This window comes from Phascolarctos cinereus, unplaced genomic scaffold (assembly GCF_003287225.1).
Source record: "Phascolarctos cinereus isolate Bilbo 61053 unplaced genomic scaffold, phaCin_HiC Scaffold_726;HRSCAF=1367, whole genome shotgun sequence".
Classification (NCBI taxonomy): domain Eukaryota; kingdom Metazoa; phylum Chordata; class Mammalia; order Diprotodontia; family Phascolarctidae; genus Phascolarctos; species Phascolarctos cinereus.
In genome coordinates this window covers 384,032,759-384,044,815 of record NW_027556098.1, presented here as the reverse complement: position 1 = coordinate 384,044,815, position 12,057 = coordinate 384,032,759, and the positions used below count along the sequence as shown (strand labels likewise).

At 44.1% G+C, this 12,057-nt stretch overlaps 1 protein-coding gene across 1 annotated transcript in view; it reads left to right on the top strand.

Annotated features, from left to right (window-relative positions):
• LOC110198386 (protein-arginine deiminase type-4) overlaps nucleotides 1–12,057 on the top strand; it is a 48,138-nt gene that overhangs the window by 20,189 nt on the left and 15,892 nt on the right. Inside the window, exons 5-8 of the mRNA XM_020972630.2 lie at nucleotides 3,778–3,895; nucleotides 4,687–4,812; nucleotides 8,496–8,674; nucleotides 9,888–9,991. Coding sequence (XP_020828289.1) covers nucleotides 3,778–3,895; nucleotides 4,687–4,812; nucleotides 8,496–8,674; nucleotides 9,888–9,991 — 527 coding nt within the window. The remainder of the gene's footprint in view (nucleotides 1–3,777; nucleotides 3,896–4,686; nucleotides 4,813–8,495; nucleotides 8,675–9,887; nucleotides 9,992–12,057) is intronic.

The window sequence follows — 12,057 nt, the reverse complement described above, 5'->3', positions numbered from 1 at the left end:
CATGAGGGATCTCTTTATACCAATAAAATCACAAATCTGGACCAATCCTGCCCCCCTCAATCTTGTGAAGTAGGGGGTTGCCGACGTATATTATATCTATTATATAGGTAGAATACCTATTACAGATGTAGAATACATATTATATGTAGAATATATGTATAAATGTGTAGAATATATTATATGTGTAGAGTATTTATTATATTGAGCCATATTACATTGAGTCAAAATAATTCTACAATAATATATTCTATATATATAACATTATATATAAATGATCAAAATTATTGACCATATTATATATGTAGAATATGTTATTGTAGAATATATTATATGTAGAATGTGTATGATATATGTGCTATATATATTCGACACTGGTTCATAGTGTGTATGTGTATATATGTGTGGGTGTATATATATACATACCTATATGTATGCTTATAACAAGTCTATCTATACACTACCAATCAACCAGCAAACATTTTTTTCAATGTTTACTATGTACCTAGCGCTAGGGATATGAAAAAAAAAAAGCAAAGACATTCCCTTTTCTCAAGTTGCTTACATTCTAATAGAGAATCTGTTACTTCGTGCAAACCTGTTTGGTCAAAATGAGGAAGAGGGCAGAGAATACAAAGGCCAAATGAGACACTGTCCCTGCTTTTATAAAATGCTGCTAGCTTCCTCTGGAGGGTTGTAGCCAGGAGCAGATGAGCTAATGGAGGAAGGTGCTTTGTGAATGATGAGGAAAATGTGAATGATGAGGAAGCTCTGACATTCGAGTCCTATGATTGACAACCTGCTGTGGAGTGGGCCTGCCTCTGGCTTTTCAGTGGTCAGGTCCAAGGAGCACGAGCCAGTTTCACAGGCCCTTTTGCTGGAAAGGTTTTCATTGGTCCTCCCTAGGCTTGGCTGATGTCACTACCGGCAGGCTCTGCAGTTTGCTAGCTCTCTCTGTGTTGGCTCTTATGAACTTGCAAAGCTCACGAGGCTCATTCCATCTCTGACACTCATTCACCCAAAGTTAAGAAAGAATTAGACCCAAAGAGTATGTGTGGCCATGTGGTGACTCTGGTAGGGAGCTCTCCCTCATAGCAGTATCTGCTATTGTGTCTTCTCCTCTTCTCCAGGAGCTCATGGTATTTCTTCTTCCTCCTCAAGGGGAAGATAGGAAGTTTTCATCTGTTTGAGCCTTTTGCATGACATGTAGGTCTGGTTCATCAGCCATTTAAGGGTTATTTGTCCTTGTGCAGTAAGTTGACAGAGAACTGTTAAAGAATACCCAGGTGCCCTTTCAAGAGGGTCTCCTCTATTATCCACCCCTACCACTTGAATCGACAGCAGTCAGAGCACTCTGTGAATGCTCTAAGGTCTGGGCTTTCATTGGACAGTTCCCCATTACATGAATAAAGGAGGCCCCAAAGAAACATGGTTCACTCACCAGCAAGGTGAGTAACGTAGATGGGTAGTGTAAAAAACACTAGATTTTCAGACAGAAGACCTCAGTTAAGACCCTGGTTCTTCTTTCTGTCTTTGTGACCCTGGGCAAGTTGCTTCACTGGTAAAATGAGAAAGTTGGATTAGATGACCTTTGGAAGCCTTTCCCCCCTAACATTCTCAAACACCATAGAACACTGAAGTGATGGATTGATTATGGAGGAGGAGGAGGAGAATGATGATGATGGTGATGATGGCGATGACAATGACCATGGTGATGACAATGACCATAGCAACCATGTGGCAATGACAAAACTTAACACCATAAGCATCCTTTGGGAGACAATCAGAGAATCTCAGAGTTGGGAAGGACTTTGAAGGCCATCCATCTAGTTCCACTGGTGCCTGAACAAGAATCCATTCTAACATATCTAAGAAATGGCTGCCCAGCCTCTGTTTGAAAGTTACCAGTGAGGGACAATCTCCTTCCATGACAGCCCATTCCGCTTTAGGGCAGCTCTCATTTTTAGAAAGCATTTCCTGGGGCAGCTAGATGGCACAGTGGATACAGCACCAGCCCTGGATTCAGGAGGACCTGAGTTCAAAGCTGGCCTCAGACACACAACACTTACTTAGCTGTGTGACCCTGGACAAGTCACTTAACTCTACTGCCTAGCCAAAAAACAAACAAACAAACAAAGAAAGCATTTCCTGACATCCCTGGTATACTAGCAAATGTTTACCAATGAGCTCTCTGGATAAAAAAGAAAAAAAAGTACAATAGATGCACTTTTAAGTTTAATCTTTATCTTTAACATGTTCTCTATCACTTAAGACTAGATAGTCAACAAAACAATAGATCCAGCCGTGGTTTGCTGTGTTTGCCAGTTTCCTAGACGTTAATGCTCTTACTTAAAATTCAACAGTCGGCTCACCCGGCAAGCATAAGCCAGCTCCAGCACAGCCCTGAGTGATCTCAGTGCTGGTTCTGTCCAATGGGACTCTCTTCCATCTGCGAGCCCTACAAACCTAGCCCTCATGTACCCTTTGAGTTTTCTCTGCTTCAGACTAGATCTCCTCAGTTCCTAGAATCCATCTCATTGGACCTAGATTCAAAGCCCTTGGTCCTCTTGGGCGCTCTCCTTTGGACACTCTCCATCTAACCAAAGTTCTCAAAATATGATGACCACAATGAACACAGTCCTCCAGGTTTGGTCTGAGCAGAACAGAAAAAAGAGAGGTTCTCCCCTTCCTATTTATTCTTGGAACCGGTACTTCCCTAAATCACAATCTTGCTCTTTCTCCCTCTTCTGTCTCCCTCCCTATCTCCCTCCCTCCTCCCCTCTCTGTCTCTCTCTCTCTGTCTCTCTGTCTCTCTCTGTCTCTCTCTCTCTCTCTCTCTCTCTCTCTCTCTCTCTCTCTCTCTCTCCTCCTCCTCCTCCTCCTCCTCCTCCCTCTCTCTTTCTCCCTTCCTTTTTCTTTCTCTCTCCTTCCTTCTTTCCTATTTGTTGCTTTTTTCACATCCTTCCTTTTTTCGTTCTTAATTTCTTGTCTTCCTTCTTTTCTTTTCTTTTCTTTTCTTTTCTTTCTTTCTTTCTTCTTTCTTTCTTTCTTTCCTTTTTCTTCCTTCCTTTCCTTTTTCTTCCTTCCTTCCTTCCTTCCTTCCTTCCTTCCTTCCTTCCTTCCTTCCTTCTTTCTTTCATTCCTTCTTTCTTTCATTCCTTCCTTCTTTCTTCTTTCTGTTGGCAGATCCCAAGATGTCTCCTTTCTCCTGGGCAGCCTTTCTACAGCAGACAACCTTTTCTGGAGTGAATGACTGCAGCACTAGTGGCTCATCAGTCATGGTCTTTGGCTGCGCCACACTGGGAGCTCAGGATGCAGCTCGTCAAAGACTTGGGCCAGTCGGGGGTGGCAGCCGACCTCTGTTAGTTCAGACCTGCACAAGGCTGAGCTAGCTTGGCCTGCGACCCATTCATTGTTGTTCTTGCTCAGTTGTTTCACTCGTGTCCGACTTATTGTCGTCCCATTTAGGGTTATTGTAACAAAAATACTGGGGTGGTTTGCTATTTCCTTCTCTAGACAATTTTACAGAAGAGGAAACTGAGGCAATCAGGGTTAAGTGCCTTGCCCAGGGTCACACAGCTAAGTAAGTGTCTGAGGCCATATTTGAACTCATGAAGATGACTCTTCCTGACTTGAGGCCAAGCACTCTATGCACTATGGCGCCCCCTAGCTGCCCCTTTCAGTAGTTATCATGATTATTACAGTTTCTAAATTTCAGAAATACTTGCTCTGTGGTTCCTAGCACTAAGGTAGCTCTGTGTTCCCCTTTGGTGTCTGCAGAGAAATTGGAAATGGGGCCCCAAAGGACAAGGTGCCGTCCTGCTTGTGAACTGTGACAAAGACAGTCCCACTTTTTCGGAGGTGGACGCTGAGCTGGAGAAGGTGACTAACTACAAAGGTAAAAGACTAGTTCAGGCCCCTGTTCTTGGGCCAAACCTGAGGGTGAAAACCATTTGAAAGGGAGAGTGTGCCGAGACCAGGCATTCCCACAGTCATTTGGCCTTCAGAAAATGACAGAATGTCAGAGCTGGGAGGGCCCTTAGAACACAGGATGTCAGAGCTGGGAGGGCCCTTAGAACACAGAATGTCAGAGCTGGGAGGGCCCTGAGAACACAGAATGTCAGAGCTGGGAGGGCCCTTAGAACACAGGATGTCAGAGCTAGAGAGGCATTAGAATAAAGACTATCTGAACCTTACTAACATCTTGAGAGGTCAGCAGTGTGGGCATCATAACTCCCACTTCAGAAATGAGAAGACTAATAATCAGAGAGATGAAGAGTCTCTCACAGTCAGAGCTGGCCCAGGAGAGAGCTGGGAGGAGAACCCAGGTACTCTGGTTCCCAGCCTAGTGCTTTTGACACTACACTAACAATGAAATTACTCACACCAGAGACCCCGCATCAACCTCCTTTTCCTAGGTGGCACAGAGGATACAGCACAGGGCCTACAGTTAGGAAGATCTGAGTTTGAATCTGGCCTCAGACACTAACTAGTTGTGTGACCCTGGGCAAGTCACTTATTCTACCTGCCTCAGTTTCCTCAACTGTAAAATGGGTATAATAATAGCACCTACCTTGCAGGGTTTAGAGGATCAAATGAGATACTATATTTTAAGTATTTAGTACAATCTCTGGCACATAGTAGGCACTTAAGAAATCTTTGGAATTTTTCCTTCTTCCTTCTTTGCAGACCTGAAGGACATGTCCCTCATGATTCTGAGCACACAAACCCCAAAGGATTTCTTTGCCCGGCATGAGCTGATTCTACACGTTTCCAAGTTTGAGATGAATAAAGTGAGAGTTTTTCAAGCTGACCGTGAGTACCCCCATGATGATTGGTTATCATCTTAAGTGTCTCTGTTGGTTAACATCCAATGATATTTTCAGTAATCTGTCATTAAGCCAAGTCTTTGGAATCAGCTGGGCCCAGCCTCCTCCGAAACAAGTCTTGACCCATTTCTAGGTTGGAATGTCTACCCAGTGTGATTGAGGAAGAAGTGTCAGTAGCAACTGGTTGATGAGAACAGAGCTCCCCAAAGATCTAGTGACAGCTAAGAGAGTAACACAACCTTTGAAAATCAGACAAATGAGGCAGGTAGGTGGTTCAATGGATAAAGCAAGGAACTTGGAGTCAGGAAGACCTGAGTTCAAATCCTGCTTCTGCCATTTACTAACTGTGTGTCACTGGGAAAATCACCTGACATCTCTGTGTATCAGTTTCTTTATCTGTAAAAATGAGGAAAATATTAGCACCTATCTCAGAGGGTTCTTGTGAGGACCAAATGAGTTAGCGCTATATAAAGTGCTTTATAAACATTAAAATGCTTTATAAATGCTAGCTATTATTATTATTAGATAGAAAAATAGATGGATAGATAGATGGATAGACAGACAGACAGATAGATAGGTAGATAGATAGATAGATAGATAGATAGATAGATAGATAGATAGATAGATAGATAGATAGATAGATAGATGAATGGATCTATAGGTGAATTGAGGGATAGAAGGATAGATGGATGGATAGATGGATGGATGGATGGATGGATGGATAGATGGATAGATGGATAGAAAGAAAGATTAGATAGACAGATAGACAGACAGGTAGATAAATGGAGCATTTTTTAATCCTCTACCACTATCACTGAATCAGAGTCCCAAAACTTGAGGCATTAGACCTGCCAGTAGGAAAAAAGACCTTGTACTTGTACCTCTGCCCATAATTTAAGTGGCTTCTGCCTTGTAAAAAAAACTCCCCTACAGTGATAGTTGGCCCACTTCCTTAGTGTTTCTTGGGAAGGAATCCATGTATGCAGGAAGGAAGAATTACTTAAAATTGAAAGTAGAAAAGGGACCATAGGATCATAGATTAAGAGGTAGAGGCTACTTTGAAGGCCATCAAGCCCAATTCCCTCATTTTTCAGATGAGAAAACTGAGGTCCAGAGAGGTAAAGGAACTTGCCTAGGGTCACATGTCTTCTAAGTGTCTGAGACAGAATTTGAATTCAGGTCTTCCTGCCTCTGAGCCCATCACTCTGTCCCCTGCAACACCTACCTGAGGGTCTGCTTAGAAGGGCTTGTCAACTCAACTGTCACTACCTTTGTGACATTGAATCATCATTTCCTGACCTCACTGGCTCAGATACACTCATCCATTTACCCTTGGACCCTATGTCCATCTGTGCTGGCATGAGATTTCTTTTCCCCTTGCATTAGCATAGTACAAGACACATAGAAGGCACTTAAAATTCCTGTTGAATTGAATCAAACTGAGTTGAATTAGGATGAGTTTAAATGAATTGCTGACACACCTGGATGGGTCTGGTGGGAGAGGGACTCAGAGCTGTGCACATCTTATTGACATTTGCCAGGGCCTAGGAATACTGCTCCCCCAAATGCCAATGAACCAAGATCACCAGAAGCAAGACTCAGTGGGCCCCCAATCTCTTTGTCTAGATGCAAGCTGAAGGTGCCTTTATCCATGCACTGCATTACTTCTCAACCACCCCAGGCTTCCTAAGCGAAGGTTTGCCCAAAGGGCTAACCCATACCATCCTGGGATCAGAAAACTACCCTCAGATTTCCCCAGGGATCTGCAGTTAAAATATAACCTCAGTCATACACACACACACACACACACACACACACACACACACACACACACACACATACACTCACACTTGTGTCCAGATGACTCATTGTCCTGCCACCTGCAAATACTCAAGGTCATTAAAAGATCCCTCTCTCTGCTTTTTCACAAATAACTAGGAGACAGCTTCCAAACACACCTACTCTACCCATTACCAGCATCAATAGAATATCCTGGCACACTCTCCTAGTTTAAGGCAGGGATAGTAATCTATCACTGAGTAACTGTGAGTTCTCTTCATTTAGATAAACAGTTGCTTGCCTTTTAAATTGGATGTCCCTACTATATTTGTGGCTCCTCCCAGCCCTGAGCAGCAGAGATATCTATCTTCCAGACGTGGGAAGGTGGCTTGAACTCATCCCCCCAAGGGTACCCTTCCAGCCCCTCCCCACATTCCACAACCACCCTAATCTCTCTCCAGCTGTGAAGTCTAGTCTGGGTTTCCAGTGTGACCCTAAGACTGGGTGGTGGCATGCCCTTTAGAGTCCCATCTTTTCCATTCCCATCTCTTTTGGGGTGTCACACTCATTCATACTCCTACTATCTTTCCTTTTATATACCCACCACTTCGTTGTGGTTTTTGATCGTGAGACTGCAATGCCTAGGATTAGTGAAGGAAGAATAAAGGGAAGACTCTTCATCTGGGGAGAAAACATACAAATGACTGCTTGGCTTTGCTCCCTCGAATTCCTAACTCATGCTTTTAGGGAGGTCTTGAGGTTCCCTTCTGTGCCCTGAGAGGCTGCCTTGGCCCAGAGCTGAAGATTGCAGGGCTTATCTCACCCTCTTCAGGGCTTCTTGCTAGGTGGAAATCAGGTATACCTGGGGCCAAGTGTTCCATGAATCTTGGGGCCTGGCTTAGTCCTGAGTAAAAGGGTGTCCATTATCAGTTCCAATTCAGATATCATCTCTCCACTTTAAGCTTCATGCCTGATTGGTGACTCTCCCCTGGATGCATTAATTTCCTTGATTTCCTCTTGGACTGGCCAGAGTGTGAGAAGATCATTATTTAAAAGAGCTATTTATTCGAACAAAAATCCAGTTAATATATTAATGTGAAATAAACCCTGTTGCACCTTGATTTGTTTGCCAAAACTATGATGTAGTAAAGATGAAGTAGCTTGAAAAAAAAAATAAATTGGATGTCCCTGGAGCATAACCTTTGGTATATTCTCTGCCTAAGACCTCAGGCAGCTTAGAGAGCAGCCCAATGCATAAGACTTTCCCCAAGGACACAAAGAACCTAGAGGATCAGAGAGGCAGTAGGGAAATCCACTAGGTTTCACTTACCTAGATAGAAGGGGTGTCACCTGGCTCTCACGTGCCCTCAAGTTAACACACTCAGCTCTGCAGTATAATGAAGGCAGTGGCGTGCTAGGGGCCAACTCAAAATGGCACCTCAGAACCAATTATTAAAATTTCAGCGTGAGCATTTATACCATGGAAATCGGCAAATACTACAAATCAGGGCTCGATTTATTATTTTGTTCATTACCTAGGCTTAAGAAAGTGATGGAGAAAAAAGTTAATAATGCAAATATATGATAATATTTTAATAACACAAAAGTGTGTCATGAGTACATTGCTTCCCCTGAGACTCAGTTGCTAAACATTTACCAGCACACACCTGAATAAGAGTCAATTTAAGAACCCCCTAGCCCAGAAATCTACACTTTCTCTGCCTTTATGAGCTACTTACAGAGAAGCTCAGAGCAGGAGAGGAGCTAGGACCCGCATTAGGGATACTGACATCAGCCGCTATCTGCCCTCACAGCTCAGGTGCCCTGCCTTCTTGCTGTCGTAAGAGCGCACGGTATGCAGACCTTTTATCTGTCTTTTCTACCTCCTAGGGAAGAAACTGCCATCCAAATGTGAGATGGTCCTGGGGCCAAAGACGCCATCTCACGTCCTAAAGGTGCTTGACGGCCCCCAGGAGAACAACTTTTTCGTAGAAGGACTCGCCTTCCCCGATGTTGACTTCTCAGGGCTCGTTTCCTTCACGGTCTCTTTGACGGACATCTCTAATCTGGTATGACTTAAGCAATGACTCAGGGGCAGACCTCAGCTCAATAGGCTGGGAACGTTGACACTGTGGGGCAGGGGGCGGAGCTTCAACACCCAGCAAGCCTCCGTGGCTTTAATCTCTCTTCATGCTTTCTACCGATGCTGGAATAGTTTTTCTTACGAATAAATCTGTTGATAATATTCTTCTGCTAAAAAACAAACAAACAGACCAACCAAAAAACTTCAGTGGATCCCAACTGCCCACCAAATAGATTCGGACTCCTTTATCTTGCATTCAGGTTTGATGACCTTCGCAGTCTTACTTATATATATATACTTAGTTATATATCCTTCTTGTTGTTCAGTTGTTTCAGTTATATACTACTTGTGACCCTAATTAGGGTTTTCTTGGCAGAGATACTGGAGTGGCTTGCCATTTCCTTCTCCAGTTCATTTTACAGATCAGGAAACTGAGGCAAACAGGGTGAAGTGACTTACCCAGGGTCACATTGCTAGTTAGTGTCTGAGACCAGATTTGAACTCAGGTCTTCCTGACTCCAGGCCTTGGTGCTCTATCCACTGTGCCATCTACCTGTCCCATACATATACTACACTTACTTATATATTCTACACATCTCTCCCCTTGACATGTCCTATACTCCCTCACCCCTGTGCTTTTCTTTGCTCAAGCTGATCCCATGACAAATGCCACTACTCACCTTCTTTACCTGCTGAATTTCTACCTATCCTTTAAAGCCCAGCCTACTGCCTCCCCCAAGAAGCCCTCTGTGATCCCCCTGTCTGTAACAGGGAGTTCTCCCAGTTCTCCCTCGGACTTTGTTTTCTATCTCTCTAATTCAATTTTCAGCCAAGATTGTGCCTTGTGGTTATCAGTGTTTATGCCTCATCTGCCTAAGATTGTGAGCTCCAAGAGAGCTGGGATCCTGCCACAGCTAAGCTCTGTATCTCCCTTAGTGCTCAGCATGGTGCCTGTGCAAGTAGCAATTAAATGAATGTATGCTGAATAAATGAATGAATGAATGAATGAATGAATGAATGAATGAATGAATGAATGAATGAATGAATGAATGAATGAAACTGGAGATTACAGATATGGCTGGTATGATTGGGCCTTCACAGCTCCTTCATCAAATGAAGGAAGGCTCTGAGTGACCTCAGCTGAGCTGATGTGCTGGTGGCAAAGAGCCATCCGTGTCTTTTCCTTTTCCCTCTCCCAGCCGGTCCCAGAGGCTCTGCTTTTCCAGGACACTGTGGTGTTCCGTGTGGCTCCCTGGATCATGACTCCGAACACTCAGGCCCCCCAAGAGGTATATGTATGCAGGTGAGAGAGGTGCTGCCCTGCCTAGGGGTTAGGGAGGGAGCATACCCCAGACCGTGGAGAGCTGTTGTGATCACTGTCCCCACTGCTCAAAGCTTTTCAAATATCTCTTCCCTTCACCCAGGGCCCCAAATAAGAGACTGTCATAATGATAATTAACCTGCCCCTTCAATAACTTTCAACCCAAAGAGAGACAGATCAATGCCCACAGCTCCAATCTTGTGCCAGTGAGGAGAGGAAAGGGAGGGAAGGAGAGAGGGAGGGAGAAAAGGATACAGGATGGAGGCTGAAGAAGATACTATTATATTTCAAGTTTAAACATTAGAAGGGGCCTTTGAACATAGACTATTAAAATATAGAAAATTAGAGCTGGGAGAGCCCCTAGAACAGCGAATGTAAGGGATAAGAGGGCCTTTAGAACATAGAACGTAAGAGGTGAGAAGGACCTTAGAATACAAAACATAAGAGGTGAGAGGGACCTTAGAATACAGAATGCAAGAGGTGGGAGGGACCTTAGAACATAGAACATAAGGGACGAGAAGGACCTTAGAATACAGAATGTAAGAGGGACCTTAGAACATAGAATGTAAGAGGTGAGGGGTACCTTAGAACATAGAATTTAAAAGGTGAGAGGGGCCCTAGAATACAGAATGTAAGGGGTGAGAGGGACCTTAGAACATAGAACATAAGGGATGAGAAGGACCTTAGAATACAGGACGTAAGAGGGACCTTAGAGCATAGAATGTAAGAGGTGAGAGGTACCTTAGAACATAGAATTTAAAAGGTGAGAGGGGCCCTAGAATACAGAATGTAAAGGGTGAGAGGGACCTCAGAACATAAAATGTAAGGGGTGAGAGGGACCTTAGAACATAGAATGTAAGGGGTGAGAGGGACCCTAGAATACAGAACGTAAGGGGTGAGAGGGACCTTAGAACATAGAACATAAGGGATGAGAAGGACCTTACAATACAGAACGTAAGGGGTGAGAGGGACCTTAGAACATAGAACATAAGGAGTAAGAGGGGCCCTAGAATACAGAATGTAAAGGGTGAGAGGGACCTCAGAACATAAAATGTAAGGGGTGAGAGGGACCTTAGAACATAGAATGTAAGGGGTGAGAGGGACCCTAGAATACAGAATGTAAAGGGTGAGAGGGACCTTAGAACATAGAACATAAGGGATGAGAAGGACCTTACAATACAGAACGTAAGGGGTGAGAGGGACCTTAGAACATAGAACGTAAGGAGTGAGAGGGGCCCTAGAATACAGAATGTAAGGGGTGAGAAGGACCTTAGAACATAGAACATAAGGGATGAGAAGGACCTTAGAATACAGAATGTAAGAGGGACCTTAGAGCATAGAATGTAAGAGGTGAGAGGCACCTTAGAACATAGAATTTAAAAGGTGAGAGGGGCCCTAGAATACAGAATGTAAAGGGTGAGAGGGACCTTAGAACATAGAACGTAAGGAGTGAGAGGGACCCTAGAATACAGAATGTAAGGGGTGAGAGGGACCTTAGAACATGGAATGTTGGGGTTGGGAAGGACCTCAGAATACAGAATGTCAGAGCTGGGAAGGGCCTTAGAACAGAGACTGTCAGAACTGGAAGAGATGCTAGAACATAGAATGTTAGAGTAGGGAAAGACTTTAGGACCTAGAATGTCAGAGCTGGAAGGCACCAAAGAATCATAGATTTAGAACCATGAGGAACCTTCAAGGTCATCCGGTCTAACCCCCCCTCATTTTACAGAATATGAAGTCCAGAGTAGGAAATGACTTGTCCAAGGTCCCAGAGGGAAGATGCAAACCTGGAGTTTGAACTTGGGCCCTTTGGTTCCAAACCTAGTGCTCTTTTTCCACCACCCTATGCTGGACCCTCAGAACGTCCGATGGCAGAGACAGAAGAGGTATTGGAGACCATGCCACCCAGTTCATTTATTTGGCAGAGAAGGAAACTGAAATCGTGGTAGTAGAGCCAGGACTGCAACCGCCAGGTGCTGTGACCCTAAATCTGAAGCTCCTCATCAGCCCTGGATACCGTTCCTCAGGGTCAGCAGGAAGCTATGGCC